This window comes from Heptranchias perlo, chromosome 1 (genome assembly GCF_035084215.1).
Source record: "Heptranchias perlo isolate sHepPer1 chromosome 1, sHepPer1.hap1, whole genome shotgun sequence".
Taxonomy (NCBI): Eukaryota; Metazoa; Chordata; class Chondrichthyes; order Hexanchiformes; family Hexanchidae; genus Heptranchias; species Heptranchias perlo.
In genome coordinates, this window is record NC_090325.1 from 194,689,793 (window position 1) to 194,703,111 (window position 13,319).

The following is a 13,319-nucleotide window of genomic DNA, read 5'->3' on the forward strand; positions in this document are numbered from 1 at the left end:
TGCCCCAGACAACTCTCAGCCACAGCCCCGACAGGGGAATCAGCCATCTGAGATCTAATAAAACACTACACTTACATAAAATATAGCTTCTATTCTACAGTCAGGTCTGGGAACTGTAAGTTTAAGAACACAAGAAAAATAAAGGATGGGGGAAATGCCATTCGTCCCATCCAAGCTATTCTTTCCCCAACTCTCCCGTCTTGCTCTCACTATTTTGAGGGTCCCTTATGTTTCTTTTGACCAGCTGGATCACACTTTCTGCTAACTAAAATTCCAATTGTGCCATAGCCCCTTGTATTAATGCTCTAGTTTGTCTTTATTTACTCTGTATGGTCATCTAGCACACATTACATGCAACTTACAGCAGAGAAACAAGCCATTCGGCCCATCTGGTCTGTGCTGGTGTTTATGCTCCACACGAGCCTCCTCCCTCCCTACTTCATCTCACCCTATCAGCATATCCTTCTGTTCCTTTCTCCCTCATGTGTTTATCTAGCTTCCCCTTAAATGCATCTACACTATTCACCTCAACTACTCCTTGTGGTACCAAGTTCCACGTTCTCACCACACTCTGGGTAAAGAAGTTTCTCCTGAATTCCCCATTAGATTTATTAGTGACTATCTTATATTTATGACCCCTAGTTTTGGACTCCCCCACAAGTGGAAACATCTTCTCTACGTCTACCCTATTGAACCCTTTCATAATTTTAAAGACCTCTATCAGGTCACTCCCCAGCCTTCTCTTTTCCAGAGAAAAGTGCCCCAGGCCGTTCAGTCTTTCCTGATAGGTATAATCTTTCAGTTCTGGTACCATCCCAGTAAATCTTTTTCTTCTTTTTGTAATAGAGATCAGAACCCTTTACAGTAGCCGGTGTGGATTGGATGCAGGTATTATTTTATGACCTAAAGAGTGTAGCTGTATTTTTGTTGTCGAGCCTACGGTCAGGTGAACACTTGTTATTTTAGTTGCTCTTGTGCTCACCCCCCCCCCCCCCCCCTTGAGGACAGCCCGGTGTGGTGCGGTTTTCTTCATCGCATCGATGATAGCTTAAGAATATAGCTCCTTTTTAAAAGAAATGTTCAGTCATGGCAGTAAGCCTCTTGCCCTGTTCTGTGCCTCTTGTGTGAAGCTCAGTAGCTTGGCTCCAATCTCGTGTAAAGTTTATTGTTCGAAACCAAGGGGTTTCCACCAATCTTCTGCCAAAGTAACGCCGAATAATCAGGAGGACCCATGAGGACATTCTCCCCCTCAGACTCCAGCTCGAGGACACAATATAAATCCGCCTTCCTTGGCTGCACCTTTTTTGCCCCATTTGTGGTGTTGTCTTCAGATAATTGAAAACAAAATGGCATGGTATTATCTGTGTGACATCATAATTTCATTGTTCAGAACTAAACCCAGTAAGCAAGGTTCTTTTTTAAAAAAAATGTTCTCAATTTATTTTCCTAGGGGCCCCTAAATATGATAGTCACCAATAAATCTAGTAAGGAATTCAGGAGAAACAACTTTACCCAGAGTGGTTAGAATGTGGAACGCATGAGCACATGGAGGAGTTGAGGCGAATAGCATAGATGCGTTTAAGGGGAAGCTGGATAAACACAAGGGAGCAAGGAATTGGTTATGTTGATAGGGTGAGATGAAGTAGGGTGGGAGGAGGCTCGTGTGGAGCATAAACACCAGCATAGACCAGTTGGCCCGAATGGCCTGTTTGCGTGCTGTACGTTCTGTGTAATGTGGGCGATTTATTGCCCATCCCTAGTTATCCTGAGAAGGTGATTGATGGGGTTAGGCAGGGAATTTCAGGATATTGACACAGCAGCAATGAAGGAACAGTGATGGACGTCCAAATGCGGAATGTGTGCGACATGGAGGGAGCTTGGATGCGAATGTTCCCGTGGCAGGCTCCTCATCCTTTATGGTGACAGAGGTAATAGGGGTGGTGCTGTCGAAATAAGATTGGTGAGTTGCTGCACTGAATCCTGGAGTGAGTACGTACTGCAGCGATGGGGAATGTAGGAACAGGAGGAGGCCATTCAGCCCCTCGCACCTGTTCCGCCATTCAATTAAATCATGGCTGATCTGTTTTTTTTATTCGTTCATGGGATGTGGGTGTCGCTGGCAAGGCCACCATTCATTGCCATCACTAATTGTCCTTGAGAAGGTGGTGGTGAGCCGCCGCCTTGAACTGCTGCAGTCAGTGTGGTGAAGGTTCTCCCAGTGCTGTTAGCTACGGATTTCCAGGATTTTGACCCAGCAACGATAAAGGAACGATGATATAGTTCCAAGTCGGGATAGTGTGTGACTTGGAGGGGAACATGCAGGTGGTGTTGTTCCCATGTGCCTGCTGCCCTTGTCCTTCTAGGTGGTAGAGGTCGTGGGTTTGGGAGGTGCTGTCGAAGAAGCCTTGGCGAGATTCTGCCTTGTTGGAGATGGTCATTGCCTGGTACTTGTCTGGTGCGAATGTTACTTGTCACTTATCAGCCAAAGCCTGGATGTTGTCCAGGTCTTGCTGGATGCAGGAGTGGATTGCTTCATTATCTGAGGGGTTGCGAATAGAACTGAACACTGTGCAATCATCAGCGAACATCCCCTTTTCTGACCTGATGATGGCAGGAAGGTCATTGATGAAACAGCTGAAGATGGTTGGGCCTAGGACACTGCCCTGAGGAACTCCTGTATGCAATGACTTGGGGCTCAGATGATTGGCCTCCAACAACCACTACCATCTTCCTTTGTGCTAAGTATGACTCCAGTCACTGGAGATTTTTCCCTCAATTCCCATTGACTTCAATTTTACTTGGGCTCCTTGGTGTCACACTCGGTCAAATGCTGCCTGATGTCAACGGCAGTTACTCTCACCGCACCCCTGGAATTCCTCCCGTTAGTTGTTTAATTGTCCACCACCATTCACGACTGGATGTGGCAGGACTGCAGCGTTTTGATCTGATCTGTTGGTTGCAGAATCGCTTGGCTGGCTATAGCATGCTGCTTCCGCTGTTTAGCATGCACGTAGTCCTGTGTTGCAGCTTCACCAAGTTGGCACCTCATTTTTAGGTATGCCTGGTGCTGCTCCTGCTCCTGGCATGCTCTTCTACACTCCTCATTGAACCAGGGTTGATCCCCTGGCTTGTTGGTAATGGTAGAGTGAGGAATATGCCAGGCCATGAGGTTACAGATTGTGCTGGAATACAATTGTGCTGCTGCCGATGGCCCACAGCAACTCATGGATGCCCAGTTTTGAGCTGCTAGATCTGTTCTGAATCTATCCCATTCAGCACAATGGTAGTACCTTAACTTTTAACTCCATCTACCCACCTTGGTTCCGTAACCCCTACTACCCTTACCTGACAACAATCTATCAATCTCAGTTTTGACATTTTCAATTGACCCCCAGCCTCAACAGCTTTTTCGGGGAAGTGCGTTCCAGATTTCCACACGCCTTTGTGGGAAGAAGTATTCCCTGACATCACCCTTTTACAACCCTAGCTCTAATTTTAAGGTTATGCCCCCTTGTTCTGGACTACCCCACCAGAGAAAAGAGTTTCTCTCTATCCAGCCTATCAACTTCTTTAATTAACTTAAACACCTCAATTAGATCACCCCTTAATCTTCTGGTGTGAATATTGATTGCAATGACGGACGGTGTCGAGCTTCTCGAGTGCTATTTGTGTGTACCTCTACGAGTGTATACTCAGATAATGAAGCAGTCCGTGCCCACATGCAGCACGACATGGACAACATCCAGGCTTGGGCTGATAAGTGGCAAGTAACATTCGTGCCAGGCAATGACCATCTCCAACAAGAGAGAATCTAACCACCGCCCCTTGACATTCAGTATTACCATCACCGAATACCCCGCCATCAACGTCCTGGGGGTCACCAATACTGTGGCTACGAAAGCAGGTCAAAGTCTGGGTATTCTGCCGCGAGTGACTCACCACTTGACTCCCCAAAGCCCTTCCACCATCTACAAAGCACAAGTCAGGAGTGTGATGGAATACTCTCCACTTGCCTGGATGGAGTAAAGCTCCAACAACACTCAAGAAGCTCGAAACCATTCAGGACAAAGCAGCCCGCTTGATTGATACCCCATCCACCACCCTAAACATTCACTCCCTTCACCACCGGCACACTGTGACTGCAGTGTGTACCATCTACAGGATGCACTGCAGCAACTCCCAAACCCGTGACCTCTACCACTTAGAAGGACAAGGGCAGCAGGAACATGGGAACAACACCACCTGCACGTTCCCCTCCAAGTCACACACTATCCCGACTTGGAAATATATCGCCGTTCCTTCATCGTCGCTGGGTCAAAATCCTGGAACTCCCGAACAGCACTGTGGGAGAACCTTCACCACACGGACTGCAGCGGTTCAAGGCGGCGGCTCACCACCACCTTCTCAAGGGCAATAAATGGTGGCCTCACGGGCGACGCCCACATCCCATGAACAAATAAAAAAAATTACGATAAGCATGTTAAAGAGAATCGTTCTCATGCGCTGCTGATTTTGGGGTGGCAACGGAGGGGGGAAAAAAAAAGAGAAACTTTTCCTTGTCACACTGCAGTTGTGCTCAATGTAAACATTTATTCAAATACTGTAACACACAAAACATCGGGAAATCCAGTTGAACCCAGACAGTGAACAAGATCACATGGGAGCGCTCCGTCACAGAACAATACTCCCGACCCTGATACAGTGCAAGTGTCTTTTTGCGAGTTATGACAATGCAACAATTGTCCAATATTAAGTGAAGGAATTCAGCGAACAGTTTAAAGACAGTCCCGTGCTGTAGTGGAGTAAAAGTACAAACAAACGTCATTCTTAACGGTCAGTTAAAGGGTCGAAATCTAATCGACTGTAAATGCATCAAGTTGCAACTGATCACAAAATCAAGCACACAAAAAAGTGATCTAATTTAATTAAAGTTTAAACAAACTGTCCTGTGTACATTCAATTTTTAAAACACCGTGAATACCCTGTAAAATGGAGAAACATACTGGCCACGTAAATGCCTCGTCCCCTTCATCTTATTTGAACCACGGATTCCCAATACATCCAGTGTGGTAAATGTGGCCACGTCAGTTATAGATACAGCTTTGAAAGTGGGTCATCTGTATCTACAGTGATACAAGTCCCGTCCAATCAGTGACCTTACGGGAAAAAACCTGCTTCCTCCATCCCATAAGACTGGATCACGAAGTTCACAGAGAGAGAGAGAAACAAACCCACAAGAACCAAAACTAGTTAACACGAGGCAGTTCCAGCCTCCAACTTTTGGCACAGTGCAGCGTGTACTGAGTTTGGTAGTCGGACAATCTACGATGTGCAAAAATCATAAATGATACATATTAAGAGCCCTATTGAAATCGGAGTCGGGCAAAGGAACTAAACACCGATAAGAGCAGCTTGTCAAAATGCTGCTCATTTCCAAAGGGGCTGGTACAGCCACCGCAACAGACCAGCCTCACTGGCTATTAGACCGAAAATAGAAACATCTCTGTCAACTTTTCCTGCCCAGCACGTCAATGGCCCACACAAGGACTGCTGCAGTTTGCAGCGCACAAGTACCCAATCGGGATTGCCTCGCTAAAAGGAGGGAGTTTACAAAGAGCGTTAACAAATGCACGCACATCGCTCTGAACAATATATTAAAAGGGAGGTTTTTTTTGGGGGGGGAATGGGGGGGGGGAAAATGTGCCCCCCTGGAATGTTATGCGAATTTGTGCATTACTTCACGCACAAGAGAAAATCAAGAGGTATCCATTGGTTTCTCAGCGCACGCAATCAGCGGCTGTTGGTCCCAGTCTGTTGGCCTCAGGGAGGCGTCGTTGAGTACTGCTGTAACAGCATGGTGTGACAAGGGTTACACACACACATGGGCTCGATGGATGATGGAAGGGGTAATTCCTTCACAGCGCAGGTATTGCAGAAGATCTCCTGGCAACTGTTGCAGCGTTTCTGTAAGGAAAATGAAAAGCCACTGCTTAAAGCAATAGAAAAGATGCAGCGCATTACATAGAATTTACAGCACAGGAACAGGCCATTCGGCCCGACCGGTCCGTGCTGGTGTTTATGCTCCACTTGCGCCTCCTCCCACCCTACTTCATCTCACCCTATCAGCATATCCTTCTATTCCTTTCTCCCTCATGTGTTTATCCAGCTTCCCCTTAAAATCCATCTATGCTATTCGCCTCAACTACTCCTTGTGGTAGTGAGTTCCACATTCTAGAAGGATGAGGAGGTTACCACGGATGAGGCGTCACAGGAAGACAGACTCGAGGAGTTAGGGCATTTCTCCCCCCGCCCCCCGCCATAACTAAGCAGGTTAAATGCTGATCCGGGGTAACTAGTGACAGATTATTTCCATGGGTCAGCGAGATGGTAGCATGACAATACAAATTTTAGGTAACCATTTTGGGGGGGGGGGGGGGTTAGAAAATAAATTCTTTACACAGAGCGCAGTGCCCTACAACCCTCCGAGATCTCTGCGCTCCTCCAACTCTGGCCTCTTGCGCATCCCCGATTTTCATCGCTCCACCCAGCCACTTAAGGAGATATTAGGACAAGTGACCAAAATCTTGGTAAAAGAGGTAGGTTTTAAGGAGCATCTTAAAAGGAGAGAGAGGCGGAGGGGTTTAGGGAGGGAATTCCAGAGCTTAGGGCCCAGGCAGCTGAAGGCACGGCCGCCAACGGTGGAGCAATTTAAAAAAAAAAAAATCGGGGGATGTACAGAAGGCCAGAATTGGAGGAGCGCAGAGATCTCGGAGGGTTGTAGGGCTGGAGGAGGTTACAGAGATAGGGAGGGGGCGAGGCCAGGCCATGGAGGGGATTTAAGCAGCAGGATGAGAATTTTTAAAATCGAGGCGTTCCCGGACCGGGAGCCAATGTAGTTCAGCGAGCACAGGGGGTGATGGGTGAACGGGACTTGGTGCGAGTTAGGATACGGGCAGCAGATTTTTGGACGCAGCGGTAATTATTATTGTACCTTGGGCCTGGTTACGGAGGCTTCCTCTTGACAAAGTTTGCAAATTGCATTCGCCTCCCTTTCCAATATCGACCAGTCAGATCCCTGACAGACACAAAGCAGGACAGTTACAAATCCATCAACTTTGGAAAAAGTGTGTACAAAGGATTGTATGATGAGGGAAACAGGAAAAATGATTTACTAACTGTTTCTGCTTCTGTTCCTGCACTTGATCTGAAAAATATATAAAAGCAAATATTAGGTTAGTTCCTTTAGTATAATCCCCGAGCTTTGTGTGAATGAAGATCCACATCGAATTGAGCAAGCCCAATTTGGAGAGAAGGAAAGAGTGAGAGCAAAACAGAGTGGGGGGGGGGGGGGGGGGGGAGAGAGAAGAGAAGAGGAGAGAAAAAAAGAGGGAGGGGTAAGAAGAGAGGGAGAGAAAGAGACAGGGGAGAGAGAGAGTGAGACCATACAGGAGAGGAAAAGAAAAAAAAGACAAAATTCACATTGGTGCAGTGGGAGCTTTATTCTGGCACTGGGCGTCAGTGTAAAGGAGGGGGGGAGCTTTATTCTGGCACTGGACGTCAGTGTAAAGGAGGGGGGGAGCTTTATTCTGGCACTGGACGTCAGTGTAAAGGAGGGGGAGCTTTATTCTGGCACTGGGCGTCAGTGTAAAGGAGGGGGAGCTTTATTCTGGCACTGGACGTCAGTGTAAAGGAGGGGGAGCTTTATTCTGTATGCGGCCCCAATACACACGATTGAAGAGAGAGTGCTTGATGCCGACACTGGGCACCAACAAGTGAAAAATAAAGTCCCATTCCTAACATTCACTGGGTCTCACCGTGAGCAACATTAGAGGGGCCAATATCAGGGCACTCTTTTTTTTTTAAAAACAGTAAAGTAAACTTACGAACCATCTCACAACCTTTTTATTTATTTCCGACCATCTGTACATTTTGCTAAACATTTTGTTTTGATTTGATCGCTAATTGGGGATTGGCTGGAGTTACTAAGCAGGATAGTGCCAGTGAGCAGTCATTAATCTAGAGTGCTTCACCGCTCAGTAACTCCTACCAACAGGTTCCAATAAATTGGCCACATTATTAATAATCCAAGTTGTAAATCATATAACATGACAACGTGCGACTGTCTGAGGAATGAACCCGAATGGCGATCACAAAATAAATCCTGAACACTTTATGCTACAATAGATTGAATACTGAAATACCTCCTCGGCTCGTGGGCTCCAGGAGGAGGCTTGTCCTCTCCTGCCTGCCGTAGTCTACGGTTCTCTTCTTGAAGCTGTTGCAATTCCTGTCAAATTTCCCCCCGAAAACACAGAAAAAATAAGTTAGTAGACAGCAAACAATTTCATTGAATCCTGCGGTAAATTCCTCGCACGTAAAATAAACACACCCCTTGCAAATGCAGGATGGTTACAGGTCACAACTACAATACTGCAATCACATAACCAGGGATACCGGGGGGGGGGGTGCACAGGGATACCGGGGGTGCAGCTGCACAGGGATACCGGGGGTGCAGCTGCACAGGGATACCGGGGGTGCAGCTGCACAGGGATACCGGGGGTGCAGCTGCACAGGGATACCGGGGGTGCAGCTGCACAGGGATACCGGGGGTACTTTGACTGCTTCGGTTTTGGGTTTACCAAATATGCTCAGTTGCGGTGGACGATCAGAAGCGAATTCATTTAACCTTTAAACGGTGATCTTAATAGTTGTACCGCACTTCAAAACTTAACAGTCTCCCCAGATAAACACACACCATTGTACCAAACGGACGGCTAATATAGGCCACCCACCCAGTCTCTCGGTACTCATCACTCGCCTGGATGGGTGCCAGCTGCAACACTTTCCGGTAACGCAACGCCGTCCAGGATGAAGCAATCCACTGGATCGCTGCCCCTGCCACGGGACTCGATATTCACACCCTCCTCCGCTGCTGCCGTCCTGTGGCTCCAGTGTGAACCATCGACAGGATTCACTGCAGCAGCTCACCCAATTCCCCCGACCATCACCACCACCACCAAGAGGGTCAAGGGCAGCGATATCACAGCACTACCATCACCAAGCTGCTGACCATCCTGATTTGAGACATATATCAACAACAATTTGCATTTATAGAGCACTTTTAATGTAGTAAAACATCCAAAGGTGCTTCACAGGAGCGATTATCAAACTAAATTTGGCACCGAGCCACATAAGGAAACATTTGGACAGGTGACCAAAAGCTTGGTCAAGTTTTAAAGGAGCCTCTTAAAAAGGAGGAGAGAGGGGTAGAGAGGCGGGAGAGTCTTGGGGAGCGAATTCCAGAGCTTCGGGCCGTCCATTGGTGGAGCGATTAAAATCGGGGGATGCCCAAGAGGCCAGAATTGGAGGAGCGCAGAGATCTCAGAGGGTTGTGGGGCTGAAGGAGGTTACAGAGATAGGGGAGGGGCGAGGCAATGGAGGGATTTGAGCACGAGGTTGAGAATTTAAAAAATTGAGGCATTTCTGGATCAGCGAGCACAGGGGGGTGATGGGAAAATGGGACTTGATACGAGTAAGGACACAGGCAGCAGAGTTATGGGCGAGCTGAGGGTTTACGGAAGGTGGAAGACGGGAGGCCGGCCAGGGGAGCATTCATTCATTCATTGTCACTGGGTGAAAATCCTGGAACTCCCGACCCAACACCATTGTGGGGAGCGTCATCAGCACAAGATGTGCAGCTCCGGAAGGAGAAGGCCAACCTTTACTTTCTCCGGGCAACTGGAGATGGGCAATGAATGCCGGCCGTACCAGTGTCTCCAACGTGGAGCAAACGTTTGCCATCACAGTAAAACCAAACACAGGCAAATGTGAAATGTACGAGACGTGCTCCTGAATTTTAGTTGCCCCATCTGTCAGGTTGCTTTCAATTTTGACAACCAGTTCAAATACATTAAGAGAAAGGCATATTCCTAAAATGAGTCAGGGCCTGAAGTAGGATAAAGGCCTAGTGTTCAATAAAAATCCACAACCCTTCACGCCTCAGCACACATTTACATTGATAGACAATACCCGACTTCAACGGCTCTCACTTCACGTCACATCTAGGGAGGGTCAGTCATCACCGTCGAACCCAATGAATTCAAAGGTTCATTCCACTTCCCATTTTTGTCAATACATGAGCCCATTCAGTGTTGTCGTTTTATCAGTTACCTTCTTCATGTCTGCCACTTGTTGCTGACGGCCCTTAACTTGTGCTACTGAGCTGTTATCTCGATGGGGATCACCGGGCAAACTCTGCTTTTGCTCCTTTAAACCCATTTCCAACTGGGAACTAAAGACAGAGGAGTGTAATCAGGCAGAGCGACTGAGGTTATCTGGGTTACGACAACCGAAACTCGGTAAATGTACTTTGTCAAGAGTTGACAGTGCTGAGTTGGTATGGAATACGGATAAATATACAAACCAGCATTAGAGAAACTCAAAAGAATGTTACTTCCACTGGACAATAAACCAATTGGACCCCAATCAAAAAGTAATTAAATAGGCTAGTGGAATGTTGGCCTTTCACTCGAGACGGTTGGAACATAGAAGTGAAGAAGTTATGTTCCAGCTGGACAGAGCTCTGGTCAGACTCCATCTGGAGATACTGTGTTCAGTTCTGGGCACCGCACCCCAGGAAGGATATATTGGCCTTGGAGGGGGTGCAGCGCAGATTCACCAGAATATTATCGGGGCTTAAAGGGTTAAATTACGAGGACGGGTCGGCTCATATTCCCTCGAGTATAGACAGTCGGGGGAACGATCTAATCATGGTGTTTAAAGGGATTCGATAGGGGAAGTAGAGAGAAACTATTTCCTCCGGTGGGGGGAGTCCAGAACAAGGGGGCAGAACCTTAAAATTAGAGCCGGGCCGTTCAGGGGTGATGTCAGGAAGCACTTCTTCACACAAAAGGGGAGCGGAAATCTGGAACTCTCTTCCCCCCCCCCCAAAAAGCTGCTGAGGCTGGGGGTCAATTGAAAATTTCACGACCGAGATTGATCGATTTTTGTTAGGTCAGGGGTATTAAGGGTTACGGAGCTACAGCAGGTAGATGGAGCTGAGGTTTGGATCAGCCGTGATCTAACTGAACGGCCTCCCATTACTATGGTCCAAACACGGTAGAGGAAATGACACGGAGGCCAGCGGTCAAGACCGGGGGAGAGGCCACTGCCAGGGAGCCGCGGGAATGGTCTGCAGTCAAGTTAAGCGGACTGGGATTGGGGGGGGGAAAGTGGACAGACGCGATCATGGTCCGGGGGAGGTCCCCAGGAGGAGCACTCCTGCTCCTGCAAAAAAGACCTTAAATCTTAAAATTACAAAAATCACTGACCTCCTCCACCTTCTTCTGGGCCTTGGCACCCGGTGTTCTTAGCAAGTCCGGCACCGGACAGGCGACACACAGTAAAACAGCGCTGGCGTCTGATCACCACCAGGCACCCCGCCTTTCATATCTCTCCTGCCTCGGGAGGGGAGCCTCCCACGCTGTCCAAAACGCTCCCGTTAAAATGGCGCGAGATCGACGAGAAGACGGTGAGCAGCACGCTACCGCCATTTTAAAACCCCCCCCCACGCTGTGCCTGGCTAGAACGCGGGTTAAAATCGGGGCTAATAGCTTTTTTAAAAAAAAAAGTTCTGCTCTTGAAAATAGCTTTAAATGTTTAAGCACCCAGGAAAGCCATGGCTGAACCAAAGAAACAAAGAGAGATTTACAAGGGTGATATCAGAACTGAGAGGTTATAACTATCAGGAAAGATTGAACAGGCTGGGGCTCTTTTCTCTAGAAAAGAGAAATCTGAGGGATGTCCTGATAGAGATCTTTAAGATAATGAAAGGGTTTGATAGGGCAGACAGAGAGATGTTTCCACTTGTGGGGGAGACCAGAACTAGGGGCCATAAATATAAGATAGTCACTAATAAATCCAAAAAGGAATTCAGGAGAAACTTCTTTACCCAGAGAGTGGTGAGAATGTGGAACTCGCTACCACAAGGAGTAGTTGAGGCGAATAGCATAGATACATTTAAGGGGAAGCTGGATAAACACGAGGGAGAAAGGAATCGAAGGATATGCTGATAGAGTGAGATGAAGAGGGGTGGGGGGAGACTCAGGTGAAGCATAAACACCAGCATGGACCTGTTGGGCCGAATGGCCTGTTTTCGTGCTGTAAAATCGATGTTAAATGCCAACCTCAACCAGCTTTCATTGATTGGCCAGTGTGGTAGACAACAACTCCATTGGGAAGCAGAAATAGCCGATGTTGTTTGAACAGGCAGCAGTTATAATATCTGGACAAGTCCAAAGTCTAACAATTTAGGTAGTGGGATGCAGGGGTTATATATCAGGTTTCACATTTATGCACCCAGTCTGCTCTTAATTCGTAATTGCTTCATTCGAATTAGAGAATAATTCAAAAACATTTTAGCTCTGAATTCCCCACTTTGCTCGGTTATTTAAATTGCTTAACTGAAAGTATTGGATGATATTTAATTTTTTTTAGCGCAAAAGTGACTGGATTATCAAGCGTGGATTGTATTTTTTTTCTAGCCTATGTAAGACTAAAAGAAAGCACGTATTTCAAATTGTGAGGCTTTAGGCAGGTGAATGTTCAATTGCACGAGTTAAGATATCTGGTAATGTCGCTGTGGTTCTTCACTAAAATTGCTACAGCACACACTTGGTATATTCAATCAAAAAAAGGGGGTTTACATCTTCAAATTATGCTAAAATAGATGTAATACTGTGGCTGTGTCTCTTACACATTGAATTTTTACAGCACAGAAACAGGCCATTCGGCCCAACAGGTCTGTGCCGGTGTTTATGCTCCACACGAGCCTCCTCCCTCCCTACTTCATCTCACCCTATCCTTCTACCCCTTTCTCCCTCATGTGTTTATCTAGCTTCCCCTGTAAATGCGTCCTTGCTATTCGCCTCAACCACTCCTTGTGGCAGCAATCTCCTGGACGAGAAGCCCAACACTCTCGGGAGCAAGTGAACTGGCCTATACGGAAAACCGCACCAGAAGCCCATCTACTTGCGCTAAGCTCCGGCCGCCCCCCACCCCCCCCAATCGCCAGCGTTACTATGAAGAAACCTACCGTTGCCTGGTGAGAAGCTCCAGCTCTTGCTGCAGGCTCACGATCTTATCGCCAAACTCCTGCTTGAAGAGCCGATTGGCCTCTTCGGCCGACTGCCAGTTGTTCTGCACCTGTCGCAATCTGGATTTGAGCCAGATGAACTTGTGGTAAAATAAAAAGCCATGGTGGAGGTAGAGTTGGGTGGGTGGGTGGGTGGAAGAGGGGAAAAGATCAAGTTTAAACAAAA

At 47.4% G+C, this 13,319-nt stretch overlaps 1 protein-coding gene across 7 annotated transcripts in view; it reads right to left on the reverse strand.

Moving 5' to 3' along the window:
* Window positions 1–4,570: 4,570 nt before the first annotated feature.
* The window catches only part of rufy3 (RUN and FYVE domain containing 3), a 59,524-nt gene continuing 50,775 nt past the window's right edge, over window positions 4,571–13,319 (reverse strand). For 6 of the 7 annotated variants that reach the window (XM_067994531.1, XM_067994530.1, XM_067994527.1 and 3 more), the window contains 6 exons: window positions 13,094–13,213; window positions 10,171–10,291; window positions 8,202–8,287; window positions 7,177–7,204; window positions 6,992–7,075; window positions 4,571–5,964 (listed from right to left, as the gene is read on the reverse strand). In XM_067994531.1, the coding sequence (XP_067850632.1) occupies window positions 5,821–5,964; window positions 6,992–7,075; window positions 7,177–7,204; window positions 8,202–8,287; window positions 10,171–10,291; window positions 13,094–13,213 (583 nt within the window). In that variant the 3' untranslated portion in view covers window positions 4,571–5,820. Of the gene's footprint in view, window positions 5,965–6,991; window positions 7,076–7,176; window positions 7,205–8,201; window positions 8,288–10,170; window positions 10,292–13,093; window positions 13,234–13,319 lie in introns of those variants that run through there. The other variant, XM_067994533.1, reaches the window with a different exon arrangement.